Source organism: Dicentrarchus labrax, unplaced genomic scaffold (assembly GCF_905237075.1).
Source record: "Dicentrarchus labrax unplaced genomic scaffold, dlabrax2021, whole genome shotgun sequence".
Lineage (NCBI taxonomy): Eukaryota > Metazoa > Chordata > Actinopteri > Moronidae > Dicentrarchus > Dicentrarchus labrax.
The window spans coordinates 30,184,552-30,201,432 of NW_026136711.1; the positions used below are offsets into that span (position 1 = coordinate 30,184,552).

The following is a 16,881-nucleotide window of genomic DNA, read 5'->3' on the forward strand; positions in this document are numbered from 1 at the left end:
GACAGGTAGTTGGTGACAGGTAGAAAGAGAGACAGATGTCACACTCACCAAATTCTTCTTGATAAACTCTTTCCTGCATCTGTCCAAGTTGTTGGGACGAGACTGAGACCTCTTGTCAGAGAAAACACTAAACTGTCTGCAGAGAGATAGACAGGATGATAGGGGGCGGACAGGAGGGCAGACACAGAGACAGGCATAATGGCAAGTCAAATCAAATCAAACTATGAAATACAATTTTCAGAATCAGGAGACTTACTTGCAGGAGGCCACCATCTCCAGCAACACCTTCACCAAACGCTCCTTTGCGTTACTCCTTGGCCTCCTCAAGAGACGTTCCACCTCATCAAGACCAATCTCCTAAAAGAGAAGTGGGGAGCAAAGGAGCGAGGGAAATGTTTGAAACCACAGTTTGATAGAACTGTGTGATACATATGGAAATTAAAGATCACTTGACTCTCACCAGCCTGTCTGCCATCTTGTTTAGCCAGTTAGCTTGATAGAGACGAAAGCTGTGATCTTCAAACTGGCTCCAGACATAAAGACAAGGCTTCTCTTTCACGGAAGGGGACTGAAGAGGAATACACTGGAAAGACCTGAAAGACAGACAAGGAGAGAGACAGACAAGGAGAGAGACAACACAGACAGTCAAGCATACAGAAAGCAGGGTGGTGTTTGTGCAATACTTATAAAGGGTGTCACAAGGTTTTTAGGTAAGGAAAGTCAAGCTTTGTTCCCAATTGACAATTGAGTGTACGACAGGGAAAGGAACACACTTAGGAACTCCTAAACCTTATTGACATGCCTTCTGCAGATGAGAAAGAACTTGAGGAAGTCTTATCATGGCAAAGTATCTCCAAAGCATTCCCAGAACACACTGGAGAGATTATCTCTCCCACCTGACCTGGCAAAAGTTTTGTGATCACCAAGAGGTAGCAGGATGATGGGGCCAGGAAGAAGGATTTAGCCATTTGCCAGTACAACCGGCAGCTGGAGAATCGGTGGAAAATGGATGGATGGATTGTGTAGCAGTGTAGGTGTAGTGGTTATTTACCTGTCGTATTCGGTGGGTTGGGGTCTCATGGGAGCAGACAGAGATCTGTTCTCAGGTTCAGGAATCAGCACCTCTTCTCTTTCCAGCTCCTCCTCTGACTCCAGCAGACCCTGCACCTCCTCATTTAGATCCTCCCTGCTCCTCCTAAGCTCCTCCCTGCTCTTCCTCAGATCCTCTTTGCTCTGGCTCTTCTTGGAAATCCCAACCTCCACTGCCTTCCCATAATTCCCTGCCAGAAACAGAACAGCTGATGTTGGAAATAAAATTCCATATCTCAAACAATGGTAGTCGAAATGGTCTGGCTCAGCAGTGGCCCAAATGCATTAACTAGAACATATTTTGAAATCAAAATTAACCCTGGTCCATACCCCCAGAATTAAGGCAACACACAACTGGCAGCCATATTTGGCTATGTTACACTGAAATTGGTAAAAGCCACCAAATGTGAGCTGGCTTTTACCAGCTTCAAGGCGAAGGTCTGAATGCCCTGTTAGACTGTGTTTATGCCAAGTGAGAAGCTGCAGCTGTAATGTAATTTTTGATGACAAATATTCATAAGTTCCAGCTTGTGAAGGTAGGCTGCTTTCCTTTGTCTTATGTAACAATACATTTAATACCATTAGTTTTGCACTGCACATTTAAAGATATTACTATTGGCTCTGGGAAAATGTGATGGATCACTATTTTATGACTTGATTAACTGATCATTCAAGAAAATTATATTGGCAGAGTGATCGATGAAAATAATTGTTAGTTGCAGCCCCAATGGAGATGTGTCTGTAAGCCAATTATTGTTATATCCAGCACAGAGAATGCGTTTCTTACCTATGGAGAGTTCAAAGGTTATCGGTCTGGTTACTACAGATGGGTCCATCATAGTGACTTCGAACAGAGATGCGAACAACAGAAACTCCTCCCTCTCTCCCAGGAAACCCTGAGGACAAAAAATAAGAAAAATCTGAGAGCTGCAGGATATCATTCTCTCCATTTTCCACCAGGAACACTACCTCATCAAGTTCATTCCTTTGTTTACCTAATATTGTATATCCTTCCACTAGGGCAGATACAGTAATGAGGTATTTCTTGTCACTACTATGCAGATGATATTCAATTATTTTTTAAATTTGTGCATTTTGTTTAAGCCCCAAAATATTCAAAATATTATTTGACTGCCTAAACTCAGATAGCAGATATACAGTCCTGCTCACCGTTATTGGCACCCCTTCATTTTTTGCATAACCTCTACAATATCTTCAGAAATAAATAGAAATGTACCAAATTTATATCATCAGGATCTTTTAATTGGAGGTCCAAAGTAATGAACAACTTACATATTGTAATTTCAAAGAAGAAACAGAAAAAAACAGCATGTGCAGCAATAATGGCATCCCTCTTTATTATTTGGTTGCACACCCGTTGATGACAGCCTCCAAACATTTCTTGTAGCCATCTATAAGCTTCTTGCACTTCTCAGCTGGTATTTTCTCCCACTCTTTCTTTGCAAGTTGTTCAAGCTCTTGAACGTTTGCAGGTTTCTTTTCCCCAATGGCAGATTTCAGCTCATCGGATTGAGATCAGGACTCATTGCTTGCCATTTTAAAACAGTCCATTTTTTTCCCTTTTCAACCATTCCTGCGTGCTTTTGGATGTGTGCTTTGGGTCTTTGTCTTGCTGGAGGACCCATGATCTTAGACTCAAACCAAGTTTTCTTACACTGGGTAGGATATTTTGCTCTAAAATCAATTGATAATTCAGATTTCATGATTCCTGTGATACGGTCAAGGCCTCCAGTACCAGATGCAGCAAAGCAGTCCCACAGCATTATGGATCCTCCGCCATGCTTAACTGTTGGTAGGGTGTTCTTTTTCCTTGTAGGCTTCATTAAGTAAAATACAGTCTGTAAACAAACTGTTGGTGTGCATTGCCAAACAGCTCTATTTTTGTTTCATCTGTCCACAGAACATTTTCCCAGAAGGATTGTGGTTTGTCCAGGTACTCTTTGGTAAAGATTAGTTGTTCCTTTTTATGTCTTTTCCTCAGCAATGGTGTTTTCCTTGGCCTTCGCCCATGAAGCCCTGTTTGGTTTAATGTGCGGCATATGGTACTTGTTGAAAACATGACCCCAGACTATTCCAGGTTGGCCTTCAGGTCTTTGGATGTTTGACGTGGTGTTTTGTCCACCATTCGCACCAACCTTCGAAGACTTCTCTCATCAATTTTTCTCTTCCCCCCCACGTCCAGGGAGGTTCTTGACAGTTTCATGCTTGGCAAACTTCTTAATAACATTACGCACTGTTGAAACAGGGATACCAAGGTCTTTGGAGATGGGCTTATGCTCTTTGGAGGTCTTGTGTTTGCTAATTATTGCACTTCTGATGTCCTCAGACAGCTCTTTTGTCTTCACCATTGTGACAAAGGATGGCATCCTTTGATTTACATCAAAGGATGCCAATACCAGTGACACAGCAAGCTTTAAGTTTTTCTATTTTTTCCTCCCATTGTTTATTGTTTTAAATTGTTGTTTATCATTTGCTCTTTTGTATCAAACACAAGTTCTCAATAGAACAGAAATGTTTCACTTGATTCATTTTTTCAGACGATATTCTACATTATGTACTTAAACTTCATGGGTGCCAATAATGGTGAGCAGGACTGTAATACAATGCTGATAAAACATAAGTTTCTTGATAATCACTCTGCGAAGAAACTGTTTTAAATACAAAATTCTTCTACTCTCCACTGCTGGATCTAAGTCTGCTTGGTGACACAGGGTCTTAAAGTAAAATAATAAATATTTTGACATCAATTATTATATAACTCTTTCAACAGACATTGAGACGGAAAGGAGGAGCAACAAAAAATGGAGAAACTAATGTAACAAATAAGCATAAAAGAATTTAAGAAGAGAACATAGAAACAGAACAGCAGGACAAGCACATGTGACATAGAAAAAGAAAGTCTGAAAGAACACCAAACAACATATTAATTTATTCTCAATATCAGAGATGAAAATAAGTTATTTATTCTGAAATATTAGATGGTGGTTGGTGATGATGGCACTGACCTCAGGGAGTGGGTGGGTCTCCTCAACCTCCACAGTAACAGCCTCTGGTACCTCAACTCCCGACTCTCCTGAGTCGTCAACGGATCCACTCGCAGCCGGGGATGCTACAGCAATAACAAGAAAACAAACTGATGAATAAACAATATAAATAATAAGAAAATCTCCGTGGCCCTCTCCACATAAGTCTGGTGGTATAATATTATGATCAACAATGACAGTGTTTTTCATTTTTCACATTTTTCCAATGTACCATAGCATCATTTGATCATTTCAACATCCAAAGCATAGGTAGGAGACAGCGTAGAGTGGCCATTCAAGGAACTGCACATTTGTTACTTCCTCGTTGGCTTCATTTGCAGCCACAGAGGTTTTTGCTGAGGCTAAACATGTCCTGGACGTACTGAACACTCAGAGATTAAACTAATATAAAAAATTTTCTCTCCATTCGGTTTCACCAACATTCTTGATGACAGGGACCCTCTTTAAAATTTTGTTTCAAATTTCTCCTGCTTCTTCTCAGTAGACTGACCTTCCTTCTTGTCTTTCTTCTTCCTCAGTCCCAGCTTACCCAGCGCTCCTTTCATCTTCAAGGACACACAAGAAGGAGTCACATAAGAGTCAGTGACGTTGTACGAGGTGATGTGAGAGTCATCAAGGTCACATAAGATTTTATTAGATATTGTGGTTGCCAAGGTAACAACAACCTGACTCCGAATAACCATACAACAGGAAAAAGCTGCTGATAACCTGACATGTATTGTTGTTTTGCGTGTGTATACAGCTCAATTCTTATGAAAAACAGGAAGTAGGTACCTTTCCCAGGGCAACAGAGCTTGTATCTGTGGTAACGGCAGTGGGGGAGGAGTAAACATCCACACAGAGTGCAAGGAGGATTCGACCACGGTAGAAGATTCCTTCACCCAGACCCTGGTTCAAAGCCTGGAGAAGAGAGAAGGTTAGTCGAATTCGGCCTAGATCAATTTTGTTTAGTCTGTTCTAATCCTGCAGATTGAAAAGGGAACTACAGGGCAGGGTCTCAAGTGAAAAAGCACAAGCTTTACCCTTATGGTCCACCAGTTGCCCCTGGTAAGAGGTCTGGAGAGTAAAGGAATTAGTTTGGCACCTTTAAAGCTCACTAATTACCCAATTATACCTAATTTCTCTAATGCGTACAAAAAACGTGTGTGTTAAAAAGTCAAGTTGTGATTTCATGGTCGGTTATGCAGCACAGTTCCTGCTGGAAACAGTGAGTTCCTGGAGTCTCCACTGGTTGCCTGGTAACTATGTTAAGATGAGCAGCTGCTTGCTGTTATCTTATATTTACAATTGTATCAATCTTCTCATTTAACTTAGGTGTATTTCTCAAACCTATTATGACTTACTGTATTAAATTATTATTGTGTGAAATGTCAGGTTTGATTTGCTCGTGTCTCCCTGGTTTACCTGGTGGACGTCTCCGAGGGTGGAGTTCTGAGGAGAACCGTACAAGTTAACCCAACATGGACCGAAGGTGGGGTTAAACCCTGCAGACAAACAGATGTTTCCCTGTTACCATAAATTCTCAAATAAAAGCTGGTATTCAAATAATCTACTATTCTATGACTACGGTCAGTTAAACTCCTCCTTCAGATGTTTCAGATTAAGTGCCTCCCAGGATAGGGAGGAATTATGCACTTTGAAACACTGAGAGGCTTTTAATGTGAAATATCTGAGCAGGAGAAGTTGAGTTGTGTCAGAAAAAGTTTCTGACACAGGGTTTTCTCAAAGTTTGACCTCAGTATAGTACCATTAAAGTGTATTGTATTGCTTAAACTGCAGGTTGTACCGTTCCTGGTGGGATCAGAAATCTGCAGCAAGTCCAGGAAGTGGGTTGCCAAGGCAATGTCTCCCATTTTGGCGTCATCAAGGATCTGGACTTTTATTCGCTGTGCCAGAGGAGGAAACTGCTCAATGAAGGAGATCTCTTCGTTCCAAACTGGACAGTTGGTGGCACTAGCAACTGACGTCTCCCCCTGAATAGAGTATACATGTAACAAATTACGTTTTATAACTAGGTTCAGGAACAAATACCACGCTACAAACTCATCTCAATTCAGCGCAAAAAGACTTTAAGCACACCTTATCAGTCCACTCCCTCTTTGGCTCAGTTTTCACATCCTTCCCCCCAAAATCCTTTCTTTCTATTTTTTCTCCCCTTCTCTTTCCCTTATTTAAATACAGGAACCACTGGGGCATCCACCAACACATCCCCCCTCATCTTCTCCAACTCCTCCATCCATCAATCCCTCATCCTCCAGCCCATGACCCTCATCCCTTCATCGTTATACCTATAGTTTATTATATGGGTTCACCTTTATCCATTATATACAAAAAACAATTCTAATGGTGGTACCAGTACCTGTTGTCCAGCAAAGGTAACCTGCACGTAGGGATCAATGAAGATCGTCCGATCCGTGACCTTTGACATCTTGGCCATTAGCCCTGAGTCCATGGTGGGCAGGCCCTCTGCCTTGTAGATGCGGACACGGAACCGAGCCCACGGACGTTCAGAAGCCATACCACGAGGAAGCAGCAGGTTCCTGCAACGAAAACACAGTATCACAACACGGTCACACAAGTTCAAACTTCAATATAAGTTCTTACACCTGTCAAGGTACATCACACATTGTGGATGTGTTTGTGTAATGACGGTTCATTTGACGATGCTCTATGATATTTACAAGGTGTTGTTACTGACTTTTCTATGTCCTCATTGGCTCCGGACGAGGAGGATGGGGGCAGACTGGGCATGCTCAAAGCGTCTCCCTTCATCAGTATACTGAGACTTGCCTTGACATATCCCTTGACCCCTGACCTGGTGTCTGCCGGGTCGGTGAGAGGAGCCCACTTCTGGTAGAAGCGATGGTCTGGAGACGTTAGAGAGGTTAGAGGTCAGAGAGTACTGCAGTATTTTGATCAGAGTACTGCACTGTGAGCAGTACTGGTACCTGACTGGTTGTACACGGTGGAGAGGTCAATCTTAAAGGTTCCAATGTGGGTCATCAGGAAGGCCAGTGTCCGCCTGTGGAACACCTGAGAGGAGATGACATTACAGGTGTTCACACCCAGGTCTTTCACCATGGCAAAAGCAGTAGAAACAGAAGTGAAAAAAACTGTTGAACTGACCTTTATCTCTATGACTTTATCAAAGAAGATCTGTGGATAATCCTGAAACTCAAACTGGAAGTTCTGAAAGAGGAGAGAAGAGGAAGTAAACATCTGTACTGTATTCTACTGTACTATATTCAACTATAATGCACTGCATCATATACTACTGTACTGTATTCTACTGTACTATATTCAACTATAATGCACTGCATCATATACTACTGTACTGTATTCTACTGCACTATATTCAACTATAATGCACTGCACCATATACAACTGTACTGTATCGTATTCTAATGTACTATAGTCTACTCTACTGTGTTACCCTGTACTGTACTGTATTCTAATGTACCGTATTGTATTATCCTGTACTGTATTCTACTGTATTGTACTGTATTGTATTTGTATTACTCTATGTTACTCCTCTCTCTGTACCTCATTGTAGAAGGGGCAGTTGGTGGATTTCTGCGTTGCTGTGTGTCTTTTCTGTTTTCCAATTCTGATGAAAACTGCAGGGTTGATATTCACTCCTACCAGCTTCTGAGCCTCCAGGACGTTCACATTAACCTGCACACACACATACAAACACACAACACACACACACACACACACACACACACACACACACACACACACACACACACCTCAATGATGTAATGGTTTTGTCTGGATGGCTGGGAGGTCTGTCTACTAACTGCACCTCCCTTTGAGGAGCTTCAAACAAACTGGAACTAAATCACCCTGTCTGTATCAGTGGGACAGTGCCTGTGGACTGGTAGAAGGGGGTGGTTCACATTTTCTAAAGAGAGTATGCTCCAATTATTGACCAAAACTCGGCTTCTGTCCCAGTAGTGGAACAATCCAGCTTCTTTACTCTTGCAAGGATGCTGGAGGGTGCATGGGAGTTTGCCCATCTGGCCTACATGTTTTGTGGTCTTGGAGAAGGCTTAAGACTGTGCCCCTCGGGGTGTCTTGTGGGGGCCGCAGTACAAGTCCAGTGTGCTAGAACAGCTGCCATACAGTCCATTAAAAGTCTCCATGCCACCCTCTTACAGCTGTAGATTCAGGTGTTAATTCTCTGTAGGCTCATCACTACCAGCATTGCCCCTTAAAATACACATTGTCATTTGATACATTATTATTAGAAAGATATAGATTACAGACACTGTAATTAAAGGGTTTCCAAAAACATCCAACTTGGAGGAGACCCCAGGGTGGAGGGAGTTTATAGAACCTCAGGATCCTTCAGGAGGTCCAAAATGGACGAATGAATGAACTCACCTGGAAGCCATGGACTCTGGGAAATGCTGAAGCAACACTTCTGGACATCGGCCTGCAACGACTACACACATACACACACACACACACACACACACATTATTGACAGCAGATCATTATTACAGCACACAGATGAGTTGAGACAGACAGACAGACAGACAGACAGACAGACAGACAGAAAGGTAACCAGACCTCAGCAGAGGAGTGAAGGTGATGTTGGAAACCTCCAAGTCCATTTGGTCGTCATCATAATCATCATCATCGTCTTCATCTTCATCCCCTGTCCCGACCAAGCTCCGCCCCAGACGCCGAACCTCTCTCTCCAGCTGACCTGGGCGAGTGACAGTCGGCTTACTGTCAGGAGAAAGAGTGAGAGAGAGAGAGAGAGAGAGAGAGAGAGAGAGAGAGAGAGAGAGAAAGAGAGAGAACGAGTGAGAGAGAGAGAGAGAGTAATTAATAGTTTCTCCAAATACTCTGTGTGCTTTGTATTTATTCTTCTGGCAGAAGTAGAGGGGTGGAGTTTCTAAACTGCTTGAAGGAAATCTGCAGCCAGAAAAGCATGCTGCAAAAATGAGACCGGGTGCAGTAGGATATCTGGGAATTTTTGGCATATTGCATTTGTTAATTGGTTGTATTGACATAAGATCTCCATGCAATTAATTCAAAACCATAACATATTTAAATATATATATATATATATATATATATATATATATAAATTCTCCCTTTTGGTTTCAGATTTTTTTCTCAAATGAAAACAGGACAGGTGATTTACAGAGCAGATATGTATTATGTAGCAGACAAAGAAAACACAATTTAATTTCAGTTGGAGCTCTCCGTTGATTTAGCACTGCACTCACGGTGGAGAGTGAAATAAAATCAATATTGATGTTTCAGAACCAGAGATATCATCTTTTTTATTCCAGGCATTTCTCTCCCTTGTCAAAATCTGGCACCTACATTACCCACAATGCAGCTCGACACCAAGTAACAACACTTGAGGCAATTTATCTGGTTTTGGATTTTTGTTTTTGACCGTATCCCGTTGTCCTGTTCAGCAAATTAACTTGCTGTCATCAGGTGACCAAAGTACAGAACCTTTTTACTTTTTTTAAAAAACAGTTTTATGATAACAAATGGTTTCTTGAGTTTGGATTATTTTATCAGGGAAATGTAAAAGTCTAAGATTGCAATGTGAGAGAACCGATTAGATAATTCCTATATTTGCTTTATGTCTGATGGACACTTGGATATGTCGATAGTTTGGCTGATATTATCTGTTCATAGAAACATCAGTATCAGTATTGTTATGATAAGAGAATAAACGTGTGAGTCCTGTAAATTACCTTTCAGGGTCATTAAATCCTTCATTCCTGATGACCAGAGATGATCTGAAGATGAAGGAAGAGAAACTAAATTACATTAATGATAAGAATAATTTGTTCAGTTTGTTTGTTGGGAGATTGTGTGTTGTGTCTTTTCCCAGGGTGGCAACAGTTTCACCCTGCTTCCAATCTTCAGTTAAAACTTTGACAGTGGTTCAGGTTAAACTGAGAGTCATGCTTCAGATAGAAATGTAAATTCATCAGTCTCACAAAGCTCTCTACTTTTTGACAACCGTAAAGGTCCAGAGTGTAACATTTAGGAGGATCTATTGGAAGAAATGGAATATAATGTATGTTTTTATTAGAATATAATCACCTGAAAATAAAAATACTTATGTTTTCATTATCTTAGAATGAGCATTTTTTATCAACAGTCACAACGGGTCACCTTCCATGGTGTCCGCCATGTTGCGATCTGCAACTACACCACTAGATGCCACTAAAACTTACACACTGGACCTTGAAGTAGGACTAACTTGCTGACATGACATTACAAGGCTGACCGAGCAATCATAAATCATAAAGCACTCAGTCCCCTTCACTCCCTAGGAAGATTTCAACAGTTACAAGGATGTTTTACTGGAGGACTGTAACAATACATTTCCAGTGGCTTAAAATCTCAACACAGAGCAGACCTGTGGCAGAACTGGGAGGCTTATTGTGGCAGGACTCGGTATGATGTCCTCACTGCTGTTTATTTACAAGTTATTTTTTTGTAATTTGGTGCCACTGGTCAGCAGGTGTAACTGATTGTTACCATGGAAACAGAGTTGGAGTTAGGCTGGGGTAAGGGTGGCAAACTTTTGAGTCTTAAAATAAGTCAATTTTATTTCTATCTTAACCGTCTATCTTGCGTAAGACTAATCTAAGAGTGAAATTAGGACTGGCCCAACAGCCAAAACTGGACACACGGGAATCTTCTCTCATCACTCTCTGGATAAGACAGTGAACAAGAAGGTTTGTGCTCCTTTAAAAACAAAATGGCAAGTAGAAAGTTCTGTTTTCCTCATCCACATTACAACTAGAGACGGTTGTTTCTACAGTTTAGTGGAGAAGATGTTTTCGGTTCAATGTGGACGTGATCTTACTCATCATTGTCTTCGACTCTCAGGAAGTCGTGTCCCTCCCAGCTTCCTGCTGCTCCCTCAACTGGATGATACCGAATGTCCAACTCTATATAGATCTACACAGAGAGAAAGTGAAATCAACCAACATCTTAACAAGGTTATTTGAAAGTAGATGAAATAAAAAATAAAATTGGAATTTGGAAAAAATAAAAATAAACAGGAAATGTCTTTAGTGTTCCCAATTTGGTCAAATTTGTCAACACAACAAGAATGAGGCTTATGTTCATTGAGACTGGGATCTCTAAATGACTGTGAGTCAGTGTGTTTGTATTGTAATACATATTCTGACAAATAACCCCCATATTATAATCATTAAAACAACTAAACTAAAATTAAACATTTATAGCAAATCCACTCTGGAAACTAACTGAAACTGAACTGAATTGAAAAAATTTAATTAAAAACTAAATAGAAATAAAAACTATATTAACTATACTGCCAACTGTGTGTGTGTGTGTGTGTGTGTGTGTGTGTGTGTGTGTGTGTGTGTGTGTGTGTGTGTGTGTGTGTGTGTGCGTCCTTACATCAGTCAGGCAGTAGTTGGCATCAGTGAGTGGTTCCCGTAGCAACAGCCTCCCCATGGTAACAACATGCTGGAGACTGATGACCAGCTTACCAAGCAGTCTACACACAGAGTTAAAAATAACTATACAAATAAAAATATGTGTGTGTGTTTGTCTATTGTGTGTGAGAGAGAGTTTGTTACCTGTTGGAGAAGACTCTACTGCAGTTGTAAACACTGACGGTCAAAACTTCATCTCTGATCACTTTACCATAGTGAGGCCATCGGAAATACTGTACACACACACCCACACACACACACACATACACAGGTTACTTTCTTTCTTTGTCAAATTACTTCCTTTATGCTATGAAATTAAATGTGTGACACAACAATTTATCTTTTTTGAGCTTTCAACCGTAACTCACAGCCTTCTTCATCAAATGGAGAAGACTCAAGTGTCATCACATGACCTTACCTTCAGTCACATGATAACAGGTATTGGGGGGGTCAAAGTAAATACACAAACATTAGGAGCAATATGGAGTTCAGTGTCTTGCTCAAGGACGGGGATCAAACGGGCAACCCCGAAACTGATGACCAACGTCTGAGGAACAGCTGCTGTATTGACGTTAATATCAAACTGCTAACTTCTGTTTACAGCAAATAAAAACTCAAACTAGAGCAAGGCGGAAGAGATGGTTTCTGTCTTGACACTGGATATTATTCTGTACAACCATGAATCACCATGGCATCCACACACACACACACACACACACACACACACACACACACACACACACACACACACACCTGGTCACACCTGAAGAACAAACAGCCTGACTCAGTGGCTGCACAGAGAAATATATCTCAGGGCTCACTGATCACGTCATCCATATAACTGTAATTCTGTTATCTAAGCTGTCAGTAGTCCTTATGTCAACAAACAGGCGGTGATGTAGTGAAGTTGGCGGAGGCTCCAGTTCAATAAACACTTCCTCCATTTTTAAAATCACACAATAAAGTCTGTTCGCAGGAGAACCCTTAAACTCAGAACCACAGAGTCTCTGGATCATTGAGCGATAAGGAAGAAATGTTTCATGTTTTCATTAAATACTACAGCACCCATGAGCCTCAGTGGCCGTTGCTATGGAGATGCCTCTTTCCAGAGCTGTGAAATCAAAGTAATTTATCCAACTACTTCTACAAAGCTCAACCTGTAACCACATCAAGCTTAAGTGAAACCAGGACTCCCAGGTTCCGTTTCAAAAGTAAGAAACTCCATGGAAATATCTCAGCAGTTATTGAACGGATTCAGGATGAACTGTAATGACTTTTCATCTGCCGCAGTCTTGTTAAACAAGATCCAAAATCTCTCCCTTTTTACTATAAAGTGCATTATATTTACTGTCTGCCATTATTTGAGTGTCTGAATCGTGAGTTTTGAAAGTCATATTTATATTGTGCCTCAAAAACAGAGAAGCAAACCCCTGGTATGTGCGCCATAATGTAATGCATCACATTTTATAGATCCTCTGTGGACCTTAAATATCTGTACCAGAATTCATGTCATTTCACTCAAAACCAAAGACTTCAACCTCATGGTGACACTAGAGATAAACTTCACCAAAGTCGTTAATATTCATCCTCTGGGAGCTATTAATGTCTGTTTCATTACAATAGTTGTTGAGACATTTAAGTCTGAACCAAAGTAGTGGACCAATCGACACAGAGCCTTTAGTGTGGTAATGCCTGCGTAAAAAATGGTTAATTCAAGAGCATGAATTATTTATTTTTGTTTCTTTTTTAATGTTATTTTCCTCCGGGAGTCCTGCCAGTAGAATAAAAATCACGCCAACTGTAGGTGTGTGTGTGTTGAAGGAGCGGTTGTGTGTGAGTGTGTGTTCTGTAGGAGTGGTACAATTTCCTATCAGCGCCATTAAAATAGTTTCAATCTGAAGCAGACAAACAACTGCAGCTACCTGATATAACACACACACAAACACACACATACAAACACACACACATGATGAAGGTTATGTGATGTGAAATCTAAGCAGCTCATCATCTTCACAGCTGTTTCTACTTGAACTACTTGTCTGTAAGATTCAGGCCGACATCAGGAGAAAATCTCTGTTTGTGTAAAAACCGTATTTATTTATTTATTTATTTTGGAATGTGTCCGCAGTGGGACAGTGGTTTACTGACCTCGTTGAAGATGGCCAAGTTCTCACACTGCAGGATTTTGGTTTTATGGGTGAAACCTGTAGGACAGACAGACAGACAGGTCACCATAGTAACAATACTGGTGTTTCAGGCTCTGTTAACAGCTCACTGGCTGGTGAAACTAACTTCTTCATGGATTAAACTGACTACAAACACACTTTAAAACATGGGATGTCTGATGACAGACTTCCAGGTGTCCACAAAGATACACCTTTTGAAGAACCAAGAATCGTGATGATCTAATTGTCCCTAAATTCTATTTTGTATCTAATGTGTCTCCAACTGTCTTTATCATTCTGAAACCAGAACAAAACAAATGTTGAGGATGATTTATTTTCAGTGTTCAATATGTTAATATTCTAAGATTACATAAATAGGGATTACATAAGAAATCTATTAAACTATGTTGGAGCAGAGTTCACAGAATGAATGTGAATCCATAATACTGTAATAGATTGGGATATTTCCCAGTAATAGAACTTTTGCCTCATTGACTCTGAGGGAAAATGACAAAAAGTTATTTTAAAAGCCTAAAAGATTTTGGGCTTTTGACAAAACATTTGGGGCTGTTCCTGCACAACACCAGTCCAATCTGTGGTGTTAATGCTCCGATAAGCTGGTTTTAGGAGAGACAATAATTAACACACGAAGAAGTTGTTGATTATGATATTTTTGATTCAACATGAATATTATTAATGTCCAAACACCTCGGCAGAAGCTGTACTGTATGTTATATTTTCATGATTATTAATGTATACGTCACTTTAATATTGCATCTGATATAAATATTAAAGATCATATCCTTTTATCAATGATAACTCAAGTTGCTTAATTAATTGTGTTACTCTGAATGTAACTATAATACTGTTTGATTATATTTGTTGCTCATTATGTAGAAAGTAAATAAAACCCGCCAACAAAGATAGGATCTCAATAGAGGAATGTACTTGTATTTGTTTTGTCTCTTTAACCAAGCCTGTCCCAGATCTGATAAACATCCGCACTAACGCAGTCTTAAAGGATAGGTTCACAATGTCTGTCAATAAAACAAAAGTCCTTCCTGCTGTTCAAACTGGCCTCCATCACATCCCTTCCCAACACACTTCCAGTGGAATCTGTAGTCCTTTTAAAGTGTATCTGAAGTTATTCTAGGGCGTAAGTCTGAGTTAGTCAGATCAAGAGGATACGTTAATGTCTCTTTACTATAAAATTAACTTTTGTGTTTCCATTGACATTGTTTCCTTGCTGAGCTGTGGTTTATTCAAACAGTCAGTAAACACAAACAACACAAACACGACTCAGTTTCCACTGTTCTTGAAACAGGAAAAGTTCTTTGTCCACTTTCTATTTTATGCTACTTTTACATATTACAGCTGGACTCAGTTTCCCACATACGATGAGTTGAAACAGTACGATTAATTAAAACAGGATATAAAGTTGAATTAGGTTTCACATTTACCAGCTACAACATAAATTGTTATACTCATAAATGTATCAATAATAATAATCTATTAATAATAATATATTGACGTGAAAGGAAACATTCTACATTTACAGTGCTTTTACTTTTGATGATATATGGACACATTCTACTTTCACTTTAGTATATTTTGGAAAAAACCTTTACTCACACTTTTTACAGAGTGATACTTCTACTTTTAAAGGATTTGAATACTTCTTTCCACAACCTGTTAGAAAGTTGGAAGCTCACTACTGTTTAAAATATCATCGTAGGAGCGCAGAACAAACTAGGAAAACCAAAGGTACACTGAAGACAGGTAAGTCCACAACATAGAGGGTATATAATATTATAGAATATAATAAAATAAAAAATAATATAATACAATATAAGGAGGCCGTTCTCTCCTTGAAGATGCAGACAGGTTAGTGTGTGTTACTGACCTCTGAAGCAGAGTTCGACCTTTCTGTCGGATCGTCCCGGCAGGTTGGAGATCCTCCTCAGATTCACACTGATGGACATTATGATCCCGATAACTGAGACACCTGTCTACCTGTTCACCTGTCGACCTGTCTACATATTGTCTCTCTGACAGTGTCCCATCTGCTCTGTTCTGTCCTCTCTCTTCAGCAGTTGGAAACTAACTACTGTGTGTGTGTTTTCTGTCCAACAGGGTGATGGGAGGTACCTGCGTGTGTGTGTGTGTGTGTGTGTGTGTGTGTGTGTGTGTGTGTGTGTGTGTGTGTGCATTACAGCACACAAAGGCTTGTTAAAGTGTGTGTGTGTACAGTGTGTGTGTGTCTGTTAAGGCAGGTCCTTGCTAATGTTTGAGAAAGCAAATAGTTGCTCAACTAGTTTCCTCCTTGACACACACACGCACGCACAAAATGGTGGAAGCAACACTTTTTGCTTATAAGCCTGTAAAAAAACACTTTATTCTGCATTGAAAACCAAAAGCATCAAAATACAAAGAACTGAATTAAAATGACTCTTTTCTTTATGAAGTCTGGTGTTGATGTTCACTGACAGCTGATTTTCTGGTTGTCGTACAGTATGATAATAGCTTTCTACTCTGTTCAGTTTTTTGCTGTATTAACACAAAAGTTACTTAAATTTAAGCCTTAAAAGGTCCAATGTGTAGGATTAAGTGCCATCTACCGGTGTAGTTGCAGATTGCAACTCAATTGCTTCACCCTCCCTTTCAGTGCTCGAGGTTAGAAACTACAGTGGCTGTGAAACACACTAGAGCCTGTTGTCGGTTTGTCTGTTCTGGGCTACTGTAGAAAGATGGAGCTTTGACATGTTGGACTTTGTAGAGGAGGAGGACCCCCGCTCCCTCTGAAGATAAAAATGTCTCTATAATTATTATACAGTAATGAAAACATACCAATGAATAATATATTTCATTTCTGACGAATGTCACACACTGGACCTTTAATATCTGTACTATTAAACATGTAGCAGTTCATTATTTTGATGTGCAGGCCCACAGAAGTGGCTGTAACCCTGAAAAGGTCCAGTGAATAAGCCCCCCCCCCCCATGATGTGAGCACATCTCAGGTAAATTCCCCATGGTCCATTAAAAAGCAGAATTACCCTTTAAACAGTGCTTCATCAGCTTAAACACAGTAAAAAACAACAC

General features: G+C 40.2%; 1 protein-coding gene across 1 annotated transcript in view; it reads right to left on the bottom strand.

Annotated features, from left to right (window-relative positions):
• The window catches only part of fer1l4 (fer-1 like family member 4), a 30,582-nt gene extending 14,718 nt beyond the window's left edge, over positions 1–15,864 (bottom strand). The window contains exons 1-23 of the mRNA XM_051415785.1: positions 15,683–15,864; positions 13,763–13,818; positions 11,759–11,847; positions 11,577–11,676; positions 11,014–11,108; positions 9,887–9,931; positions 8,733–8,894; positions 8,544–8,604; positions 7,698–7,829; positions 7,281–7,343; positions 7,103–7,187; positions 6,853–7,021; positions 6,514–6,694; positions 5,941–6,127; positions 5,559–5,638; positions 4,929–5,054; positions 4,645–4,699; positions 4,116–4,219; positions 1,877–1,985; positions 1,052–1,280; positions 461–593; positions 257–357; positions 49–136 (exon numbers count right to left, since the gene is read on the bottom strand). Coding sequence (XP_051271745.1) covers positions 49–136; positions 257–357; positions 461–593; positions 1,052–1,280; positions 1,877–1,985; positions 4,116–4,219; positions 4,645–4,699; positions 4,929–5,054; positions 5,559–5,638; positions 5,941–6,127; positions 6,514–6,694; positions 6,853–7,021; positions 7,103–7,187; positions 7,281–7,343; positions 7,698–7,829; positions 8,544–8,604; positions 8,733–8,894; positions 9,887–9,931; positions 11,014–11,108; positions 11,577–11,676; positions 11,759–11,847; positions 13,763–13,818; positions 15,683–15,761 — 2,529 coding nt within the window. The 5' untranslated portion in view covers positions 15,762–15,864. The remainder of the gene's footprint in view (positions 1–48; positions 137–256; positions 358–460; positions 594–1,051; positions 1,281–1,876; positions 1,986–4,115; positions 4,220–4,644; positions 4,700–4,928; positions 5,055–5,558; positions 5,639–5,940; positions 6,128–6,513; positions 6,695–6,852; positions 7,022–7,102; positions 7,188–7,280; positions 7,344–7,697; positions 7,830–8,543; positions 8,605–8,732; positions 8,895–9,886; positions 9,932–11,013; positions 11,109–11,576; positions 11,677–11,758; positions 11,848–13,762; positions 13,819–15,682) is intronic.
• Positions 15,865–16,881: the final 1,017 nt, after the last annotated feature.